A 24384-nucleotide genomic window follows, 5' to 3' on the forward strand; every position below is an offset into this window, starting at 1 on the left:
GGTGGAGCGCTCGGGAGCAGATTAGCATACGCTTGTTTACTCATCTTCTGAGGGATTCCCCCCCCCCCTTTCCTTTCATTTTGTGAAGAAGGAGGGAGGGGAGGGGGGACCGGTGGGGGGAAAAGGGGGCTGTGGCTTGTGTTATAAAGGACGCAAAATATAAATAAATTAGAGCATCTTTTGGGGGGGAGGGAATTCAGCGGAGCGGTGTCTTAGAGGAGCTTTTTTTTTTTTTTTTTTTTTTTTTTTTTTTTTTTTGGTAGAGCAAGAAATCATATAAAATAAAATGAAATAAAACAAGGAGGAAGGCAACCAGCTGTTAAGAGGGGGGGGGGGGGATAAGGCAGATAAAGGAGCGGGGAGAGAAATTAATTGCCAACCAGGAGGAGTTGGGCTGTATTTTTCAAAGGTGGGGGTAGTGGAGCACACACCTTGAGAGGAGGAAAGCGAGAAAGAAAAAGAAAAAAGCCAAGTGAAAGGGGGGGCTCGCCCAAGAAGGGTGAAGAAGCGAAGAAAGTCGAGGCGCCGAGTCTCCCAAAGCTGGCAGCTCCGGGCGGCGGTGCAGGGGCGAAGGGGGGGCGGGGGGGACCGTCGGACATGCGGCTCTGGAGTTGGGTGCTGCGCCTGGGGCTGCTGAGCGCCGCGCTGGGCTGCGGGCTGGCCGAGCGCTCCCGCCGGGCCCGGAGAGACCCGCGGGCCGGCCGCCCTCCGCGCCCCGCCGCCGGCCCGGCCACCTGCGCCACCCGGGCGGCCCGCGGCCGCCGCGCCTCGCCGCCGCCTCCGCCGCCGGGCGGTGCCTGGGAAGCCGTGCGCGTCCCCCGGCGGCGGCAGCAGCGGGAGGCGAGGGGCGCCGCCGAGGAGCCGAGCCCGCCGAGCCGGGCGCTCTATTTCAGCGGGCGAGGCGAGCAGCTGCGCCTGCGGGCCGACCTCGAGCTGCCCCGGGACGCGTTCACGCTGCAAGTGTGGCTGCGAGCGGAGGGGGGCCAGAGATCGCCGGCGGTGATCACAGGTAGGCGAGGGCGCCCCGCGGGCGCTGCACCGGCCCCGCGGCCCCGGGGGCGCGCGGTGGTCTGGGCGCGGGCGGCCGGCGGGCTGGTCCCGGGGTGGACGGGTGTGTCTGTGCGGGAGCCGCCCATCCGGAGGCGCGGAGGCTCCCGCTACGAGCCGCCGGGCTCACTTTGCCCCATCTGAGGAATGGGTGCTCTCACAAGGTGTTTCCACTTAAGTCCCGGGGTTGGCGTCAGGGAGCGGTCCGGGAGGTCCGGAGACCTGAGGTCGGTGAGTAAGAGCTTCTCCCCGGGAGCCTGGAGAACAGGAGCCTTTTTCGGGATGGTCCAAAGTGCTGTCTGTCTGGGATGGAGGGGAGGGTGACCCAATTGGGATGCATGTGGAAAGAGGCTAGGGGACCATTGCTTTCTTGGACTTTTTAATGGAGGTAACCCCCTTCACTTGACCCGGTTATCCTGAAAGCCTGCTAGGACGAGGTTGTTGTAATCTCCTGGATTTAGAAATCCTTGAAGTGCCCCCAAAGTTGCTCTCTGCTTGATCTCTGCCTCTGGGATTGACCCGTTTCCTCCCAGCCAAACACCACTCACACACACACACACACACACACACACACAGAACCATCCATGTCCTCACTTTTAAAGCCTGTTGCCTGCCCCTCGGGGCTGAGGCAAGACCTTCCTCACGCACAGCCTGCCTGCCTGCCAGTCTTCCCGGACTTGGCTGCTGAACGGGGTGCTTTTCTCATTTGGGACTTTGAGTTCTCCCTCCTCACCCTCCCTCTCTGTCCCCTTCCCGGTTCCATAGCAAAGCCCAGAGTGAAACCGGACACTCTTGGAGGGTTGCAAACCTAAGAAGTGCTCCAAAATCCATACCCTCGCAAAATGAGTCTGTGGCAATGCCTTTAATAAAACCGGGGGACCGAGGTGGGGTGGCGCTGGAGGAGAGAAGGAAAGTTTTGCCTCTTCTGGCTGGGAGATTCCCTTCCTGCACAAACAGCCTTGCCAAGTCCTGGGATGTCTTAAAGCCAGAGAAGGGGTTCCCCCTCAGCTGCAGCCAGGAACGTGAGGAAGCGTTTTGCGATCCCACCCCCTGACACACACTTTCTTAGAAGGGAGAGCTCTAAGCTCTTCCGCAGCTCTGCTCCTTTCTGGGTGGACTCCCTCCCAGGTAGCTCTGACTCTGTCCTGTTCACATGAAGCCCATTTCAGGGGACCCCCAATTCAATTACTGTGCCGAGAATGTGCCCCTAAAGCTCCCACTCTCCTGCTACCAAACCAAGAACTAGAAAGTGATTTCTCTCCCCCCCCCATACCTGACGTCATCGCATGCTATTTTTTTCCTCCGTTTTCCCCAGGAAGGAGAGAGAAAGTGAGCTCATTCACTTTCAGCCCCCAAGCCCTCATCACCCAGAGCGGGATAGAATATAGGGTAGAGGAGAGACGTTATTCATAATAATGGTGATGATGATAATTCAGGACTGCGGTATGTTTACTTCTCTCTGGGAACATCGGAGAAGCATAGAGCCTGCTGCTTGGAGAGGATTTTTAAAAGATGAGAGGATCTGTTTTTTCACCGTGTTTACCTGTCATAACCAATGATTTGGAAGGCTTCCCTTCCAGAGGGGAGAGCCCAGGCTTATAGAGGTATCATCGCTGAAAAGGCAGTAAATGCATTTAAACATATATGTAACACCTGGGATTGCACGGGAGCGTGCTTGCAATTGTAATTCAGACAAGGAGCCTCTCTCCACACGTGTTCTCCTTTGCACTCCGTCACTCTCCCACACAAAGATTTGTGCAGTAAAATACTTTAATTGGATGGGGGACGCTAGGTTATTATTGCTTGTATAAAATGCCTGGTCCATTTTATGTGTGGAAATAACATTCCTCTCAAAAAGGAAAAAAAAAAAAAAGCACTGCTGTAGCGCAGCACCAGAAAACCAGGAGCTTTTCTCCGGAGGATACTGGTGGATTTTTTCCCCCTCCCCTAGTTGAGTTGGAGCCAGATTTGGCGGTGTGTAAACACCTGGCATTGAGCCAGAAAAGACTCATTCTGCGTATCCTCCACACGGGAGAGACTGATGAAAAAGAACCTGCTTCTCCTTGAATTAAAAAGCAAACAGAGGTTCTTTGCAGAAGCGCTTTTTCAGCTTCTCCCTTTCTCCCTTCGATTAAGTTTGGGCTGGGAGAGGCAGGGCCCAGGTGGGGCAGAGGGGATGCAGGTGCCTAACCATATCCTCCTGCTGCCTGAGAACTAGGGCCCAAGTTTGCTGCCTGACCTCTGCTGGCTCTCGGAGGCTGGGCTTTGCCACTTTCCTAGGAATCCCTGGTCACCTATCTGGAGAGAGCAGGCATCTCTCAGCGGGACAGCGCTGCTATTTCAGGCAGAGGTTGCCTTACATCACTCTTTGCTGCAGGATTCGACTGGGTTTCGCAAAGGTCTAATTTTACGGTGCAGTTAACCGGGTCTGTCGTCTGGCAGAGGCAGGCCTTGCTGCTCCTGGTAGGCGGGCCGAGCTCCCAGATCTGCCTGGGATGCTATTTCTGCCCCCGTTCAAACTTCACTGACACCAGTTCAGACAGGCGATTGGAGAGGCAGAGGGAAGGAGGGAAGGAATGGTTTGCTTCTGAAGCTCAGAAAACATGCCTTTTATTTTCCCAAAAAGGAAGGGGTGTGTGTGTGTGTGTGTGTGTGTGTGTGTGTGTATATATATATATATATATATATATATATATATATATATGAAAACAGATATATATTAATAAATATAAAAGGAAAGGCGTGTGCAGGCAAAAACAAAGGTAAGTTAGAGAAAGTGCCGTGTGCAGGATTCTCTGGATGACCCCCAACAAGGGGTGGACTTCAGGCTTGGCCAATACTTTAAGGCTACTGGGAGGCTACTGGTGCTAGTTCTCTCTCTGGCTGAATAGGGAGGCAGAGATAGGAACAGAGGAAGGTTGTGTCCTGGATGACAGGTCTTCAGTGGCAGGAACGGGGATTCAATCCCAGGCATCCTGACTTTCATGCCTCATCCCACTTACACCATGGAGAGAACGTGTCTAATAAACACCATCACCCCTCACAGACCCAGCACCCAGGCACAGCCTTCAGTCTTTATGCATGACTATTGGGGCTATCTTTCAAGTGCTGGGGTAGGGGTTTTCTGATGCATCCCTTTGTTTTTTTTACCATACCATCCAGGATCCAGACCCCTGCCCCTTGTCCCCAAGTGCTCCCTCCTCCCCCCCCAGGGCCCTCCAGTTTGAAAGAGAAAGAAAACGAAAACAATGAGTTCAATTTGCTCCATGGAGCAGAGGCCCTGAGCAGCAGTTAATCTTGTTAAAGTTTCTCCTGACCTGTTAGATGAAAGAAATGTGGACCCCACAAGTGCTGCCCTCCTCCCACCCCACCCCATAGTGATCCAGAATCCCTGCTCAGAGGAGAAAGGTATTTACCTGAACCCCATTCAGGAATACCCTCCCCCCTCCCCATGCTTTCTTCTTTCGTTCTAAATGTTGGACTGAGTTTGCTGGCTACTCAGAAGTCTTTTTTTGCCCCATCCCTTTTACAATTTCCACTTCCTACTATCCACCCACCGCCCAAAAAGAATTCCTGCATTTTCCCAACTTGAGAAAGCTAGGTTCTAGGAGTTCATACATGAATACTATTCTCTCTGGCATTTGTAGTTCATGGGATGTCTAGAATATTGCAATGGTTAGAAGCCCATTTTAGTAGTCAGGTTACCCAAGTGGGAATCCACCTCTGCCCTACCTGGTTGTGTGACCTTGGGCAAACTAGTTGACTCCTCTGGGCTTCAGCTTCCTTGTCGACAGAATTAGGATAGTATGAGTATCTATCCATTAAATAGCTCATATATGAAAAGTGCTCAAATCAGGATCTGGTATATACTAAGTGCTCATGATTTTCCAAAGGTCTCGGTCTTTGTGGACTAAGGACACTTAAAGGCAGGAGGGAGACCAGTGGTTCCTGGGTGTCTTCAAGGTGCCAGGCACTGTGCTAGGTGCTTGTTTTGTGCTTGCACATTTCACTCTCACAACCACCCTGGGAGGTGAGCATTCTCGGCTCTTTTTTACCAAGGAGGAAACAGAGTCCCCCCCCGGCCATCAGGTGGACAGAGCGTAGATGTGAACCTGTAGATGATGATTTGCTCTTCAGCAGTCTTTTTGCTCTTCAGCAGTCTTTTCTGGAGAGAGAAGAAATGACTGCTTTGTGCCTGTTTGCTCTTCAGCAGTCTTTTCTGGAGAGAGAAGAAATGACTGCTTTGTGTTCTTCCTCTCTGCCTCGGTTAAAGAGGATAAAGAATAAGCATACACCTCAGCTGGAACCAAGGTTTGACCAAGAAGATCTGTTTTTATTTTCAAGCCAAATTATCAGACAGACTGGGCTTAGACTTTCTGTTGACAATTAGATGCTGTGTGAGTTGAATCGAGTCACTTCATCTTTTCTCTCCTTGATTTGCTCATCTGTGAAATGGGCCTAATAAGATTGGGTTATTGCAGTAAAAGAACTATGCAGAAAGCACCTGGCACAGTTCCAGCTCACATTAGGGACTCAGTCAACAGTAGCTACATCTAGTCAATAACCGCATTCTCTTTCCAGTTTGTTAGCTTGGTCTTCAGAAAGCGGGGCTTTTTGTGCCCGGGGTAGGGCTTCTCCTCCTGAGTGGCTGGGGAGTCTGTCTAGAGTAGTGTATTTTGAGGAAGAGTTAGACCCCCTCACATCTCTTCCTTGTACTTTGACTTCCTCTTCTGTGACCTACTTGGATGAACCCTTGCTGGTGAGAGCCAGAGGAGGTCCAGAAGCACTGGACCTGCAAGCAGGAAAAGCAGATAGCCTCCACGGAAAGCCTGCACTCCCACACACCCGAGCCAGACCATGCTCACAGTGGAGTCCAGGTCACAGATCTACTGTCACATGCTGCTTGCTCCTTCCACATTCCCCCAAGCAGCCATTGCATGCACAGATGGGGGGTGGACGCTGCATTGCCCTGGCCCCTCTGTACAGAGGAAGGCACGTTTGAGGCGGGAGGTGTGGGGCTCAGGAGAGTGGGCTGTGCGTGGTCAGCCCAGGCACAGACGGGGTTAGACAGCTCATTGTGCAGCAGGGAAACTGAAGACCAGCGTCATACAGGAGCTAAGAGTTAAATTATGTTCATAAGCCACCTCCTCTTTAGCGGGCCAGGGAGATCATTTGGTCCAATAGTTTCCGTCCCGGCAGCACTTGGCATCACCAGCTTTTACAACATCCCAATGCCCAGGCTACCTCCCAGGGTTTTTGATGTCAGGGCTTGGGGTTGGCCTGGGCACTGGTGGTTGTCAAAAGTCTTCTCAGGTGGTGTGGAAGGACCCTCAGTGGGGAGAATCACTCACTCAATGTGTTGCCTCCCTACTCTGCAGATGAGGAAACTGAGGCCTAGAGGGGAAGTATTGTTTTCTGCTTATGGAACTGGTTAGTGGCTGAGCCTTCAGAGAAATCAGCTGTCCCGATTCTGAGTTGCCAAACATCAAGAAAGACCCTTCTGTTCTTAGTTCCCTTGCTGAGCCCAAACCCATAGGTGCCCTGGCTGTGACATTACCTGTTTCCAGAGCGACTGCTGTGTGGGAAGCCATCCTCCCCTTCTGGCGTTGCCTTTAAAGTGTGAACATGTTTGTATTGTATAACACATTGAGTTTTATGCATCTGATTTTAAGTGAATCTCCCCAAGTGCTCGGGAGGGGTGCTCCTCAGAACAGGACCAGGGGATATTAAAAAGGGAAGCTTAGTGCCGAGGCATTCCCACTTTGCCAGGGCTAGTCCTGCAGGAAGGGGTATGTTCCTATTTCACTACCTCCAACCTCCACACACACCTGTGATCAGTGTGAAAGCAGCACCAGCTGCAGGTCTCAGATGAGAAAGAGAGATTCCCAGGTGCCCCAGGTAGGAGGACTCCCTCTATAGGCAGCCCATGCCTTGTCCACCTGTGGCCAAGGGCTCAGAAATGCAGCAAAAGCCTTTTCTCCCCTCACCTGCCACACACCCCTTACCTGGAATTTCATTTTCTTTGCCTCAGCATTCCTTTTATCTTCTTGATGCTCTGCAGGCTTAGCCTCAGACCTTGAAGAACGTATGAGAAATGCTGAGTGCTGACCTGTGGACTTTGGCCCCTCAGCTCCTTGGAGGATCTAAAACTGGGAGTTGGGACCTCTGAATTCATGTCCTGGCCTGGCCTCTTGAGTCAGCCACTGGGGCCTCATGGGAGAGGGATCCAGGTGTGGTTACACTCAGCATCCCTAATTCATAAGTTGCCACAGGAACCAGGTGAGGCATGGTGGCAGAAGCTGTTGGTCAAGGTCAGAACCCAGTCCACATGAGTGTCAACAAATAGGAGGAGGAGCCAGAAGGTGGGAGAGGTGAAGGATTTGCACACTCAAGGTCATTCCTGCAGAGGTGTCTTTATTTCATTATCCACACTGCAAATGATAAACAGTGTTAGCAAATCTTTGGTTACCTGTGACTTCATTGGAGTCCTTTGATGTTGGGTTTCACAGGTCTGCCAAATCCTGCCATTTATTTACTGTGTGATCTTGACAACTGCCCCTCTCTGGGCCTCAGTGTTCTCAGGATACACAATGAGAAATAGGGATATAATAGAGATTTTCAAATTGTGCCCACAATTTTATGGACCCCCTGTGAAGGTCTGACTCTCCCACCTTGCCACATTATTCTGCTTAAATTGTGGGAATTTAGAAGATTCCATTTAAAGGAATGTGCAGGTTGCTTAGTTGCAGAATTTGAGTGGATATGGACTGACATTAGGAACGATTGTGACTTTTGTTAGGGGTGATAATGATAATACTACATATTGTTAAAGATCCTAATCTGTTAGAAATGCCTGTTAAAGTATTTATGGATAAAATAATGCTACATTTGTATGTTTATTTAAAATTTTCCAGAAAAAAATAAATAGGGTATTGGGATGAGGGAGGGTATAGATGAAAGAAGATTGGTAACCTGATGACATCTTTGAACCCAGCTCACAGAGATGTCGGGCTTCAACACTTTTGCCCGTCTTTCTGTGTGTGAGTTCCATCATTAAAAGTTTTAAAAATGAAAAGAGTTTCAGAGCCACGGGAGGAGTTGAAGTCTTAGATCCCTGTGCGTGGGGTGAGCTGCTGTTTTTTCAAATACAGAAGTGGCACTTTAAGAGGATGGAGGACTCTTCCAAGGTCACACAGAGAATAACTGAAAGAACCCAACCTGGGCTGCAGAGTTTTAAGTGATGGACCATCCTGGGAAAGCCCGGGGGGAAGAGAAGAAAGACGGGAGGGGAGCCTTAGGAAGGACATGTGGAAGGGCCAAGCGGAGCTTTGCTGGGCAGTAAAAGGCTTTTGAGGGAGGAGAGTCATTGCAGTATGGAATTGCCCACACATTGTGAAAAGTGTAGCATCCTTGGTTCTGCGCATAAGAATCTCCTAGGATCTGCTAGTCATGTGTCCATACAGAACATATTGTGATGGCACACACACACATACACACACATTCATGTTCCCACAAACCTCCCACTGCAAATGGCTGGCTCATTATTTCTCTCCATCTCCAGCAGTCTTAGGAGTCTCCTAGGGCCACCTAGAGCCCTGGGGGAATGACCTTCAGTTGACTAATGTCAGCAGGAGCTGACACCACCGGAAACGGGAAAGGAGCCTGTGTTCACTGAGGAAGTATTTTGTGCTGATTGATCATAGTCAGACAGCCTGTGTTTGATTTCCTGACTCTCCCACCTGCTAGTGCATGACCTTGGGCAAGTTACTTAATCTCCTCAAGCTCCCCTTTTCCCATGCACAAAATGCGGACGGTACCGGCCCCCACTTCATAGGCTTGTTTTGAAGATTCACTGGGCCTCCATGTGGAAAAATGCTTAGTAATGGAATCTTGACCATGGGTAAGCACCCAGTAAACGTTAACTCACGTTGGTATCATGTGTGTCCAGCCCTTGCCACACGTTATTTTAAATTCTCTCAACAACTCTTAGAGATAGACATGCTTCTCCCCTTTAGAGCCAGGCACTGCCTTTCCCTGGCTACTCTTCAAAGATTCATTGGGATCCTCTTAGCATAAAACAAAAAGTGAAAGGAAGGACAAACAGAAGAAACACTTGATTGTTTCAAAATAGGAAAGCAGTGTGTACTCATTGTAGAGAAGGTAAGAAATAAGAGATAAAAAACAAGAGACAGAGTAAAATGTAACCACCCCTTCCCAGGCATTTGACAAGTATTTATTGAGTGACTGCTACATGCCAGGTGCAGTTTTAGGCCTTGAGTACAGAGCCATGAACCTCAGAGGAGAATGCCCTTGCCTTTGGAAGTTCATATGAAGGGATGGGTGGGTGGGTTAGGGTGGGAGGGGAGGGAAAAGGTTTATCATAAATGAATGATAAACATATCACATAATCTCAGGTGAATGCTTAAGAAGGAAAATAAAGCAGAGGAGGGATTTTAGGGAACATGGTGTGGGGCTTGTGGGAGTGATTTAAACGGGGGCTGCCGGAGGCTGTGCTGAGCAGTGGCATTGATGGTGAGCCCTAAGAGCAGACTAATGGCCATCCAGAGAAGGCCATGTGCACTGGAGAAGGAAGAGCAGAGCGCTGGGAGCTGGGAGGTCCGTTCCAGACCATCAGTGCTTCGCTTGATGTGTGACTTTGGGCAGTCCTCTGTATGTCTTGGGCCAGTTTTCATCATCTGAACCATGTGTGTCCGGAGGATCTTATCTTTGTCCTAGAGAACCTTTAGTAGACATCTCCTAGGATTTGATAATTCTAATCAGGGTTGTCCAAAAACAAAATTGCGAAGTTGGCATTAGTTCCAAGTTTCTTCCCTTTCTTGGTGCATTTCCCTCCACTAGGTGGTGCCTGTGCCTGTCTCCCTCAGGGGCCAAGTGCCCGCACACGTTCTGCTTCCTCTCCCCCAACATCACTCATTCTCAGAAAAGGACATGGCATTCCTTCTTGCTAAGGTATCAGTGACTGGAACAACTTAGAGTGTTACTCTTCCAGAGGCATATGTATTGTACTTTAATATCGCAAAGAAAACCCACAAAAACCCCCAAAAACTTTGACTCAAGAAGCAAAGTACCAATAGGTAGAATTTCAGTCCAAGACTGACTAAAGACATTATTTAGGGAATATTGGTACTTCTCAATGGCTGGAAGCCATCTCACCAATAGTATTGCTAATAATAGCTACCATAATATGCAAAACTCTCATTGAGTAACTTTCTCTGTGATCACTTACTTGGCTAATGGTCAGAGTACTCAAATTTCACAATTTCTTACTATACAAAGGCCATTCCAAAGAAGTTTTTGACATCAGAGTAGGGCACTGGCCTTTTAGTCTTGCTTATCATTTTAATCTGATTATGAATTAAAATAGTAAGACTCTGGAGTCTCTAGCCATCTGTTAGCCTATTTTCCTTCTGGGAATCCCTAGTACTGTCATCCATGAAGGACCTCTTGTTCCCTCCGACCCTTCCTTTTCTCTTTTCCTTTCTACCCCTCATACCTACTGCACTGACTTTGGCCATTAAAATTTTTCTTCAAACAACAGAAAGAAAACTTGTTTTTCAGTATTATTTACCACAAACCCAGGGTCCTAGAAGTGTAGGAGACATGACCCTGTTTAAATTTTAGAGAACTTGAGGAGGTCTCAGGTTCAAGTTCATTCTAAGAGACAGAAAGTCCAGTAGATGGGAGGGTGCAGATTGGAATTTAAGTATGTGCACTGGGGGAAGCATGTGACTAAGTCCTGCCTCTTTTGCCCTCTGGAAGTTTGTGCTTTAACCTGTACCATCACCTTTGTTGTCAAGAAGCCATTCCTATATCTGTCCCATGTCCATTTTCCCTTAATTCCTAATTCATGTTGCTCTTTAAACATGAAATGTGGCAGGACTGAATAGGAGCAAATGTGCTTGTATGATATTGGACATCTTTCAGCTACAAAAGCTAATGAGAAAATAGAGAAAGCTACATTAACAAGCCAATAAGGAATAGGTAGGCCTTGCTTTAAGAGATGCAAAATATACAGACAGAAAACATAGTACATACTTGTTTTCATGTAAGTGCAAAGACTCAAGGTGTGTAAGAGTGAGAAATACCGTGTAACTGTAAGCCATTCATTTCATAGATGAGGAGCTGAGGGTTGGTGACTACCCCAGAGCAGTGATCAGGCTGGGTAAGTTCCTCTGTTTTCTGAGTGTGAGGCTAGAGCTAGGTCTGTTTGTCTCCTCACTTTGCACCCAGATCCATGAAGTAATTATCATCTATCTGCTGATGTGCATCATTTATACCCAGATTTTTTGGACACCAGACCGATTGAATCAGCTATCCGCCAGAAATGTCAGCATGCACTTGTAGCTCAATCATTTTTCCTCCAAATTCCTTGTGTCCCCATCTAGTGCCACCAACTGTGGATCTACCATCCACCACATTCAATCAGTCATCAGTTCCTGTCTGTCCTGCCTCCTTGACAGTTTTATAGCTGCCTTTCCTCTTTCTAGCTTAGGCCCTCTTCATCTCTAGCTTTGACTCTTTCCCTAGTAATATGGTGCCTATTTCTATGAGCTTTGACCCCTGCACCCTTTCAACCTATCCTTCAATATCTGATAGCAAGATATTTCTAAAATGCAAATTTGACTCTAGCTAGAGGTCTTTTAGTAGCACGGAATTATTTGCAGTATCCCAGATAACTTAGGCTTTTATTCAACATCATTTTCTTCATTTGGTGTGTCTCCTATATCCTCATGCACCATTTTTTTTTTTTTCAGAACACCTAAGCCTCTGCAGGATTCTGCTCAAGGTCCCCTCTTCTAGGAAGCCCTCTCTGATTCTTCTCTAAGTAGAATTGGTTCCCTACCTCCCTCATCCATCTGCCTCCATTGTATCCTCTATGCACAGATATCAAAAGACCTGGAATTCTTTCTGTCACATTTAATTATGTGCATATTTGAGGTCATCTCCACTTCTTCACTGCCTAGCACAGTGCCTGGCTTTTAAAGGAGTTACATATATATTGTTGCTCAATGAATGCATGACTGCAAAAAATAGCCAGCTAAATATCTAATGATTCTGGAAGAAAGAGCTCAGGAACCTCAGGCATTGTGCATTACGTAACCAAAGCACATGACCTACTCCGTGCGTCACACTCAAAAACATTACACAGTGGTTAATTCCATTTCCCCTTGAGCAAAGAAGTCAGAAGAGAAATGAAATCTGGTCTTCCAAAACAGAGCCAGGAGGGAGCAGTGTATTTAAATGCCTCCTCAACTCATATTTCGGCCTTTCTAATCCAAGCCACATTTTAGCCTTGGGTCTACCCTTCCCAGCCCCTCGCCTCTTTGCAAACATTGGTTCTGTGTGTGCACTGCCACACATAATTTGAAGCTTCCCTCTCAGATTTCTCTCTCTGCCCCTATCAGCTTCTTACTGGGCCTCCAGTGTCCTGGCAGTCATATCTGTTGCCTGGGTTTTTATCCATTTCCCTTCTTCTTGATGGGAGAGGGGGTCTTCCCTCCGCTTCCCTTGATCTTGTGAGACCTTGGGATGACCTCAGGATCTGGAATCCTCTATCTACTGTTTATATACCCTTGAGGGGGAGAGTACACATTCTCAGCCGTAATAACAGTAATAAAAGCAGCTAGCTTATAATGAGCACTTACTATGTTCTGGCACTGTGCTGAGTGCTACACTTTGAATCCTTTGAATACGACTTAGAAACTTACAGGACTCACTAAAGGCCCCACAGCTAAAGGTTTGCGGAACTGGGGTTCAAATATAGGACATTGTAACTTTTCTCTATCCACAGGGCCTAGTGCATCACTTGGGATGCTGTAGTTGTCCTGTAAATGATCCTAATGAGAGGATGAATTATGAATGAATGAATGAATGGTATGTCCAATCACTAATGCACTCAGAGATTGTAGACTGAAAAGGGAAGGGATCAAGGGGGAGAGGATAGAAGGGAGGGAAAGATGGAGGAAAAATCTTAATGAATGTTAAAAGAGATTGGCTAAGAAATTTCTGATATGCAAAATTAATTTGCAGGTGACTTTTGAGCAAATAGACCATTTATATCCATGAGAGCATTTCCCATCTTTAAGTAGTCTACTGGGAGATATACACATATTTCAAAGATGCTCTCTGCAAAAATGTTTCTAGATTTTTCTTTTGAGAAATTCTGGGGTGCATTTTTCAGAATATTCCCAATGGAGACAGTTTGTCACCCTCTTGGAGGTCCTGGGTACATTCTGGGCCAAATCTGAGATGCGTGTAGTGATTGTGCCGCATGAACTAGGGTTCTGAATGGAGGAAGGACTGGTAACAAGGCTGACATACCATGTGCTCTCCCTGGAGCTGATCAAGCCTCCGCAGAACTAGTGCTGAGTTCTGCTAGGCTGATTACTTATGGTCTGCTAAAAAGAAGCAAAAACAGAATTTTGTTTATTCCTTCCCCAAATTCTGAAGCTGGAATGATGGAGTATGCTTTATTTAATATTCTCAGTTTACAAATAGAGAAACTGAGGTCTGGGCAAGTTAACTTGTTAAACTATATTGAGTAAACTTAAGCAACAAATTGGCAGCAAAATTGAAACTAGAATTCAGGTTTCTTGTCTCTCAAATCAGTGTTCTTTCCACTGGATCCTTTCGTTTTTTCTTCCATGTGGGATGACAGTGGCACTGGGGGTTCACGTTGCTGAGCTTATTAGAATCCATCATACAGTTGCTTTTCTTAATCATTTGTTACGTGCCCAACCTCTGCCCTCAGTATTCTGCGAGGTTCATAACGGCAACATATTAGGAGAGGTAAAAAACAAATTAGTGAGGTAAATCTCCCTCCCTTCCTCCCTTCTTCCTTCTCTCCCTCCCTCCTTCTCTCCTTTCTATTTGTCCATCCATCCATTTTCCCATCCATTTGCTCATTCATTTATTTAGTTATCGTGAAATCTTTGTATATTATGCATTGAGCTGCGATATGTGGATTAAAAAGGACAGGGTACATGCCCATCCCTAAGGAGCTCCCAGTCCTAGTGGCGGAAGCACGGTAACTACTCTAAGCAATTAATCATGTCCTGGGCAAGCACAGAGTCAGATACTCTGTGTTTTTGAATATGTTGTGTTTTTATTAAGGAGCCTAGAAAGTGTTCTGAGATTTCAGAGGCGTAAGAGGTTGCTCCCACCTGGAGGGGTTTGGGGATTTATTTTGCACGGGTATGTATGTAGAGTGCATGCCTTTCCTTTCCTATGGAAACCTCATGCACATCACTTAAATTGAAGAGCCATAGGTCAAATGAGAACAATGAGCACTTTTTGATTCATGTCTCAGCGGAGGACATTGGCCACGAGTAGCTCTTAGGAGTTTGACACTAGGAAATGATTGGACAGTTAATCATCACCATTCAAATCCAGTCTTAACAGCCCTTTTTTTCTCCCCTTATTGCATTTATCACTCTGTTGTGATTGCCTTTGAGCTTGTCTATCTCCCCCCACTGTTGTCCAAGCTCCTCAGATGCAAGGATCACTTCTGTCTTTGTCTCTGCTTTATTCCTACCATTTGCACATGGTTAGCCCTGTGGGTTGGTGCTCAGTAAACTTTGTTAAATGGATTGGAGATGCTCCAAATAAGGGAGACAGCAGGTGACCAAAAGTGGGTGCTGTGAAGGATAGATGCTTTGAAAAAAGATATTATGGCCCCTAAGAAAGGTCAAGCAGTGTCAGCAAACATGTTATGAATGGCATTACCGTTTAGATATAGTCCTGGTCTCTCTGAGCTAACCATTACCTGTGTGTACTCTTACCACTTCTCCACATCTCTCTGCACCTCCCTTTCTCTTTGCTGAGCCAGTGCATCATTCTGTTGCTTCTAAGTTCTTCTCTCCATGGTTTTCTCTCAACTTCTCCAATCCCGTCCCTGGAGAGCTACTGCAGAGCCAGGTGTGACAGTGTGGGATGCAACAATGCTCCCCCTACAGCCCTCACCTGGGCCATGTAGACCTCCCAGAGGAAATGAGCACAGCACACTGGCACGAATCATGTCTGCTGTGCTCAGGGCACCTCCCAGGGGCTGGTATATTGCAAGGGTTCAACCAATGTATATGGGTGGATTTCTAGATGAAGAAATGATGTAAATTGATAGTGCTTCTCATCTAGTCTCCTCAGTTCAGAGAAACCCATGTCCAGAAGAGGCAAGGATATTTTTCCACATTCCATTTCCAAATTAGTGGCAGAAAAGGACTGGAGTCCATTTGTCTATTTCTTCTAACCATTTTGTCCTGGGATTTGGGCTTAGACATCTTAAATTTGGCCATAAAGATTTCAGAGCACTGGATCCTGTAGTTGGACCCATACTATCTTTTTATAAGTGGAAAATCTGAAATCCAAAGGTGGGAGGGGAGATGACAGTGACAATACCAAGGCAAAAACCTGAACATGTCTCCATCTAACCACAAATATAATAGGTAGTATGTCATGTGCCCAGCACCTTTAGAGATGTGGCAGTGAGCAGACAGAGCAGGTTCCTCCCTCATGAATTCTGTGTTCTTGTGGGAAGAGAAATACAGTAAATGAAGATGGAAGGTGGGAGTATAATGATTTGGAGAAGAGAGAAGGGTTATAAACCATGGCATAGGATAAGCTCAGGATGTGGAGGAGTGGGTATCTGGAGATTTATGTCTGGAGATAAAAGCATCTCAGGTTGTGGAATCTGCATTTTAATCTATTGTAGATAACCTAGGAAGTTATTAGAAAGTGTCAAACAAGGAAGTTACTAATTATATCTGGTGTAGGTTTTCCAAAGATCACTCTGACCTCTAAGGGGAGAATATAATATGTGAGGACAAGAGCAAAGTCTCAATCATACCATTATCATGGTATGAATCGATTGCTGATATTATTTTTAATATGACTTGGTATTTTGTTTAATATCATCACCATATATTTTCTTGCCAAAGCCATTACCAACTGAAATAACCTGACTAGCACTAATACTTAAGATCGGTGGAGGAGAGGAGGGTTTCCTTGGTCCAGGAGGACTTGAAGAGATTTATGAACCCCAATACATTTATTGTAAAATTTTGAGGCTTTGCACATTTTTCTGGGGAGAGGGTCCAAAGTTTTCATCAGTTTCTTAAAGGGGTCTGTGGTCCCCAAATGATTACTTAAATGCTGAAAAGCAGGGGACACAAGAGGTCATTTCCTGACGCCTGCTCCCAGCTTTAAAATCTGAACACTCAAGCAGATCCGTGAAAATGAGAATGTTGATGCTGAATTGTCAGATCAGCCTGAGGAATTGCACTTTCCTTCATCTGTACCCTTGTTGGAGTAAATAGAATTTGGGACATTTTCCCCCTCTAAGGACAAGTTAGTTTATTCCTTAGAAATATAACCTACAACTTTGTTTATTCAAACTCTGGTCTCTGAGTTTTTCTGAGTTTTAAAATAGGAAAATTCACTTCAAATGTGGCTTGAGGTAGTCCTGACCATAATTATTTACTATGAACTTTACCCACGAATCTCTGAGTCCAAATATCCATCCCATTTCCATCCATCCACTTATCCACCCATCCACCCACCTACCCTGTCTTTCTCCCTCCCTTCTACCCTTCTTCTACCTTACCTACCTCCCCCCTTTCTCCATCACTCTGATTCATCTATCTACCCATCCATCCATCCATCCATCCATCCATCCTTTCTTTTATCTCTCCACCCTTCCATCACTCCATGCTGTCATCCATCTACCTGTCCATCCACTTATTCTTCCCTTTACTGGGCTCTCTGCTAGGGCTGGGAGCAAGAGTTTGAAGACTTTAATGCTTGTTCTTATGCTGCTGTGTGTCCTTGAAATAACCCCCTGAGAAACCTCCCCTGAACCATTTGCTTCTGCTAGAGCGCTAGTGTGGAATCCCACTTCAGAAGTTGAACACTGCTTTGAAAAAACGAAAGTGGTCTGCACAGTTATATGATTACAAGTTTTTACAGTATGCTCTGAGTCTGAGTCTAGACCACTGGAGACTCCTTTAACACACTCATATTTTGTTCAATAGCAGCTTCTACCCCTGGGTCAGCAGGTGGTGGGAGGCCAATAGAGAAAGTGAAATAGAGGCAGGGTTCTCAGAGAAAGGGCAGACTTTATGAAGAGAGCAGAGAAGGGAGCTCACAGTCACTTGGCTCATGGGACTCTCTGCCCACAACCCCCAAACCCTTATAGAGCGATTCTAAGCCTTCATGATCCATGTGTGTTCTTGGATGCATGATGTAGCAGGAAGCCCTCATGGCATGAGGTTGTTTCAGTTTCCGAAGCATTTTCGACATGTACCTATCATATTCCCACTCGCCTTGTAAAACAAGCATTTTCATTTAATACAGTGAAGTCTTTGTATTCTCAACAACAAACACATGGTCTAAGACTCGCAGACACAACCTGCTTTTTTCTCCAACACCCTCCCACCCCCAGCCCCAATCTGTCGGCCCTTACAAAGCCCAGTGTCAGCAGAAATATCTGTTTACAAACAAACGCTTCAAGTGAACAGTACCAGGAGCTCAAACAGACCTCTCAAACATGCCCCCAGCTCCATCCTTGGAGTCTTTATGAACTGTGTGTATAGCTGGCAACAGCTTTCATGCCTTTCCGTCTTTCCATCTGTCTTCATGTCTGGCTTCCTCTGGCTCCCTCCACTTATTAAAACATTGAGGATCCTGGCTGCCCGAGGCAGTCGGATGCTGGCCTGGGCCTCATGGATCTCTAGAAAACAGAGCCCAGGCAGGGACTTGCTTACAAACAGCAAGACAGACCCAAACACACCCAGCCAGTAGTGTCATTTGAAGCAGAAGCTGATTGAAGAAGGATTATTAATTAGGTGCATGTAATAGTCACATGGTGGTGACCATGCAGCTCTAGATTATTTTTCTAGGATTATCAGCAACTGGAGAAATTCTTTCACCACCATCTTGAACTTGAGTCTACTATAGCTCCCTATTACCTACACATGATAATGATAATAGTCAACACATTTGGCATGTAATATGTGCCAGGCACTGTTCTGAGTACATTGCATGCATTGATTTTTTAATCCTCACAGTGACCTGCTGAAATAGGTTCTGTTATAGCCCCAGTTTTCCAGATGACAGAATCAGGGTCCAGGAAAGTTCAATGATTTGCCCAAGGTTACACAGCAAGTAAGAGGTAAAATCAGTCCCAGAGACCACATTGTAACCATTGCTCCATAAAACTCTCCAGATCAGCTCAGAATGCCTTACCCTCACATACAACTTCCTCCTTATACATTGTTTCCTACCATAGCTTTCCTGATTTCTTACATCAGGTTCCTCAGTGTCAGCACTGTTGATGTTTGGGAGCAGGTAATTTTTGTCCTGGGAGTTTGCCCTGTGCACTAGAGGATGTTTAGCTGCCTGCACCCCTGGCCTCCACCCACTAAATGCAGTAGCAGCCCCTCTTCCATGGTGTTGATCAAAAGTGTTCTGCAGAAACATCACCAACTGTGCCCTGGTTGAGCACCATTGACTTACATGGATTCTTCTGGTTAAGTAGAATTATCTGGTGTTCCTGAAACATATACTCCCACCTCCGTGCTTTTTCACAATTGATTTCCCCCTTCCAATCTCCCAGTTCCTCAACATCTTTTATAGCCAGAGAAGAAACACTAGTCTGTCTAGGTTACTGATCTGCTTGCTCTTATGACTTTTTTTTTAATGGTCCCTGATTATCAACTTTACATTTAAAATCCCCTAATGCTTCCATAGGAATCCTGAGTCAACAGTTCAACTCATTTAATGTATTCAGCAGTTGTTTATTGGGGTCTACCTTATATCAGGTCCCAAGCTGGGCACTCAGAGTATGAGGTTAAAGAAGGTCCAATCCCTGCAACTCAAGAGTTTATGTGATAGACTGTCCAAGCTGGTAAGGAACGTAAGAGTTCCACTCTCCACCCTCTCCCAGTTAAGTAGAGGGAAACCAAGCCCCAGAAGGTAGGTGATATTTGATCAAGGTCAACTAGAGAGCTGGGCGAGCTAGGTCATCCTCCATCTGTGGAATAATATTAAAATCCTGAAGTCCTAGTAAGCATCTAAATACCATTTTTCATCTGAAGCCTTTAAAGAGCTCTTTTGATTTGAGTCACAATTCACAATTTTCTAGCAGATAGCAAAACAATAGAAAATATCTGAGTAGCCTGTCAGCCCTCTCTTTTCAAAATTTTGCTTACATTCCACACTTTTAGTTATGTCTTAATGACTGCAGATGGCCACTGAGCACTGGACAGGGAGTCCTAAGACATGAGTCCTAGTTCTTTCAGCTGTGTGACCCTATAGATTAGAACAGTGGTTCTCAACTTTTCTAATGCCGCGACCCTTTAATACAGTCCCTCATGTTGTGGTGACCCCCAACCATAAAATTATTTTGTTGCTACTTCATAACTGTAATTTTGCTACTGTTATGAATCATAAATATCTGTGTTTTCCCATGGTCTTGGGCTCTACAGCAGCGATTCTCAACCTGTGGATCATGACCCTGCTAGCAGCGTCACCTAAGACCATCAGAAAACACAGATATTTACATTATGATTCATAACAGCAAAATTACAGAATGAAGTAGCAACAAAAATAATTTTATGGTTGGGGGTCACCACAACACGAGGAACTGTATTAAAGGGTCGAGGCATTAGAAAGGTTGAGAACCACTGGATTAGAAGGTGATGGAATCCCTTGACAGTGATCTCCACCATGGAATCTCCTCCTGAAAAACCACCATTGAGTCCCTATTGACTATGGAATAGACTTCAGATACTTAGCTTGCTGTTCACAGCCCTTTGCAACCTAGCCTCAGACAGCCCTTGCTATTATTTCATTTCCCTCTATTGCTCTGTGTCCCCTCAGTTCCATGGAAAGCAGAGATCACATCACAACTCTTGGCCTTGGCATATGCTTCACCTTCTGCTAGGTCTTTGTCCATCCCTCCACTTCCGTCCACCACCACCAAATTCCTGTTTCTCTTGTAAGGCTTGATTACTGAGTTGCTCATTCAGGAAAACTTCCCAGAACCTCCCTGTTCCAATCAAGTAGCTCTGTCTGTTTGTACCTATGCTAGAACTTACTCTATCATGCTTTGTTTATTAATAATTACAATCTATCACTCGGCCTCACGTGGTCTGATTCTCTGGCTGGGCAGCCTAATGTGGGAAGTTAAGGACACGAATTCTCGAGTTTGATTGACAGAATCCACCTCTGTCACTTGCCAAGAGTTCCTCAGGCTTGGGCCCACTACTAGAGCTTATCTGAACTTCAGTTTCCTCTGTAAAATAGAGATAATAGTAATACTTACTGCTTGGATTATTGGTGAAGGTTGCCTGAGCTAATCCAATGCAAAGGGTTTAGCACAGTGCAGTGAATGCTTGGCGCCATCAGCCATCCTTTCTCTCCCTGCACTGGAGGGTGGTTGCTCAAGCCACCAGCCCTGTGAGGCCAGGATCTGCCTGCCTGGCCGTGTCTCTTCTTTATCACCCTTTCTCATCTCTCTCCCTGAAAGGCTCACCCTGGCTGTGTGGGCTATGATATGGTGATGGCAGGCTCACCCGAGAGGAGCTTTTGTTTCCAGAGCTCAGCCCACACTGTCTAGGATGTGCTTTTACATAACTTGCTATGGTCCTGCATCAGTTATGAAATTGACATCATTTGGCTTGCCCACGTGGGAATCTTCCCCTCCCCTCTGAGCACCTTTGTCCACTACAAGCGCTCTGTGTTCCCTCCAGATGCTGTTGTGTAGATGAGGGTCTGAGGTCCAAAGACGGACCCAAAGTTGACACATCCATTAGGCAAAGTTGGCCCAGAGCCAAAAGTCCACAGTACTTTTAGGGGCCCATAAAATGGCTTGATCTCTTTTAAAATCAGAAGAAAAAGTTAATATAATAATACTATGTAAGTAATAATGAATCTAGCTTCCTGATTATATAAATCTTTATAGCAGGGCAGTCATAAAATATAATTATATTTATGGGGGAAGGAAAAAGTGGCTAAGGCCCATGAAAGTCAGGATGTAGAGGAATTTTCCTAAAACCAATAGTATACCAGTGATGAATCAAGGCAAAGTTCAGAAATCTTTTTCCTACCTTTTCAAAAAAGTCCCTAGAGGTTATTTCATTTTCACAGAAAGGAAAAGGGGATCAGAGAGAGGTGCCACTTGCTTCAGATCATAGGGATCAATCATGCCAGCATTCAAACAAGTTGTGCTTTCCTGACTCCTTGTCACTTAGTACTTGACACAAAAAGTGGCCATATAAAGAAGTAAATATGCAACTAATTAAACAAGTTTTGCTTATATTTATTCATAGAAAACCTAAGCACTTGGCTTTGATGTCAGAGAGCTGGGTTCTCATCCTAGTTAATATTATAACAAATCAAATGGCCTTTGCCAAGTCAGGGTAACACTCTGAATCTCAGTTTTCTCATCTATAAAATGGGACCAAAAGCACTCATATTAAAGTAGTTGTAATAATTCAGAGATGACGCACAGTAAGTTCTTTGGTCTTATACATGGCATGCCATAGATGGCTGCTCTGTTTCTTTTTTTCTTTTTGATTATGGTATTACATTTGTGTCCCTCCCCTCCTACTCCCACCTCCTGATTGTGCTCTGACTCCCCCTTAGTGGCAGTGTCCATTGGTTATGCTTATATATACAAGTCCTTTGGTTGATCTCTACCCTTCCCCCCACCCTCCCCTGCCTTCCCTCTGTGGTCTGATGGTCTGATCTGTGCTTCTCTATCTCTGGATCTGTTTTTGTTCATCAGTTTATGTTGTTCATTATATTCCACAAATGAGTGAGATCATATGATATTTATCTTTCTCTGACTGACATATTTCGCTTAGCATAATGCTCTCCAGCTCCATTCAAGCTGTTGCAAATGGTAGGAATTTCTTCCTTTTTATAGCAGCGTAGTATTCCATTGTGTAGATGCACCACAGTTTTCTTTCTCAGTAGGTTCATGTGGCTCTGAATGGTGTTAGAACAAATCAGAGGAGTGATCCTAGGGATACTGTAAGGAGTCGGTACGATAATAATAGGCCATCCCAAAAGTATCAGCTCCCATTATATGTACATTGTATCAACAGGACTGGCCCTAGAATTAGGGAATAGCAGGTCTCCCGCCAGAAGGCGTAGCCTGTGTCTAGTCTATACCTGGGACATCCAGCTAGGACCTGGGACATCCAGCTAGGACATAGATGCCCCATGAACATGTGTTGAATGAATCTGTGAATAAATAAATGGATACATCAGGCAGGACTTAGGGTTTTTAATTTGGGGAATAGAAGAGGTAGGGGTCATCAAAAGCCTCAGACATTTCCAGGGCTGTCCTGAGGTCAAGGGCACAGAATAATTCCATGGATTCCTGAAGGACCGATCCTGGGCCACTGAGTGGAAAAGAGAAGGAGGTGATGTGGGTTTCACTCTAGTGAGAAATGCCTGAAGGTACAAAGGCCTTCTTCAGACTTTAGGTGTTCTCTGATTCTGGAAATATGAACAGACACTTGTGGAGATGTGGCACAGGTGGTCCCAGCAGGAGGTTGGGGTTAAAGGAGATGATTAGATAACCTCAAAGGCAACCTCCAGCCCTGACTATGCCTGATTGCATAAAAGAGAAGGGCTTGAGGCTGCTGTGAAAAGTGACAGCAGGATGCACTGGTCCTCAGGAATTGCTGGGAAGCGGTATCTTTTTCTCTGAGGTTTGATGAGTGATCAGGGAGAGCTCATAGGTCCTGAAATCATCCGAATGAACAACATAGGCTGTCTTCTCCAGGGCAGTGCCAATGTCAACCCCACGCAGTGCAGGGAGTCAGCTTTGTGCTAGGGCAACATGTAAGAGGGAATGACAACAACAAGACATGAATCCTGCCTCTCCCCTTTCATCTTTGTCTTTTTCTTCCTCTCCTCCCACTTCCTTTTCTAAAGTTGATATGCACCAGTTTCATTGACAACGTGAAAAAGTGAGAGGGAATATGTCTCTATTTCAGAGGACAACGTCGAAAGGATAAAGTTTAATAACACAAAAGAGGGAACAAAACAATTGGTTATAATTCCGAGAAAAAGGAAGAGACATTTATGATGAATATTAATAAAAAGTGTAGCTGACATTTGTCCCCTGCTCTGAGCATGGGTGTTTTCGTTCTCTCACTAAATCCTGAAAATGGCACTATGCATCATTACATACTGTTGTGATCAATTTCCAGATGAGGAAACGGGGTGGAGGGTGGGAGTGGAAGGAGGGATTTTGCCCAGGGCTCTGTAGTTAACAAGGGACAGCCCTGGGATTCCAAGGAATATATCTGTGTTTTCCGATGGTCTGAGGCTCTATAGTAGCAGTTCTCTGAGAGCCGCTAGCAGGGTCGCCTAAGACCATCGGAAAACACAAATATTTACATTACGATTCATAACAGCAGCAAAATTACAGTTATGAAGTAGCAATGAAAATAATTTTATGGTTGAGGGTCACCATAACATGAGGAACGGTATTAAATGGTCACAGCATTAGGAAGGTTGAGAACCACTGCTCTACAACCATGAGAGGAAGGTAGTATCATCTTCATTTTATTTTATTTTTTAAATATATTGTATTTATTTTTTTTACAGAGAGGAAGAGAGAGGGATAGAGTTAGAAACATCGACAAGAGAGAAACATCTATCAGCTGCCTCTTGCACACCCCCCTACTGGGGATGTACCTGCAACCAAGGTACATGCCCTTCACTGGGAATTGAACCCGGGACCCTTCAGTCCACAGGCTGACGCTCTATCCACTGAGCCAAACCGGTTTTGGCAGTATCATCTTAATTTTAGAGAGAGATGAAGACTAATATGAGGAGAGGTGCCCCGACTTTCAAGTCACTTAGCTAGTGAATGGTAGAGGCAGCATTTGAATGCACATTTGTTGGTTTATAAGACCCTGACCTTTTTGTGTCCACACAATCTGCTTGCGTAGAAGCAGAAAAGGCAAGCTGGAGTGTTAAGAGCCAGAGGGAACCACAGGTGAACCTTGAGCCCTCTCGAACACTTTGCCGTCCCAAACACACCATATAGGTCTGTGTATTAATAATGCTTATGGGTTTTAGGAACCCTTGGGCATACTCTGGTCAATCTCACCTTACATCTGGAAAGCCTTAAATAGTTTACCAGGAAATATGCAGCATGTCTCTCCCTCATCTCTGAAAGCAATCTATCATGTTTTCAGGATAAGACTTTTTAATCCCTGCTGTACTTGTGGGAAAACTGAGGCTCAGGGAGTTGAGTGAACTCATCCAAGGTCAAATAGCTAGTAAAAAAGGTAAGCA

At 45.8% G+C, this 24384-nt stretch overlaps 1 protein-coding gene across 1 annotated transcript in view; it reads left to right on the forward strand.

Moving 5' to 3' along the window:
• The first annotated feature begins 232 nt into the window (after positions 1-232).
• Positions 233-24384, forward strand: part of PAPPA (pappalysin 1) — a 215893-nt gene continuing 191741 nt past the window's right edge. Inside the window, exon 1 of the mRNA XM_036432813.2 lies at positions 233-1009. Within this exon, the coding sequence (XP_036288706.1) occupies positions 598-1009 (412 nt within the window). The 5' untranslated portion in view covers positions 233-597. The remainder of the gene's footprint in view (positions 1010-24384) is intronic.

The sequence above is a fragment of the Pipistrellus kuhlii genome, unplaced genomic scaffold (assembly GCF_014108245.1).
Source record: "Pipistrellus kuhlii isolate mPipKuh1 unplaced genomic scaffold, mPipKuh1.p scaffold_m20_p_12, whole genome shotgun sequence".
Classification (NCBI taxonomy): Eukaryota; Metazoa; Chordata; class Mammalia; order Chiroptera; family Vespertilionidae; genus Pipistrellus; species Pipistrellus kuhlii.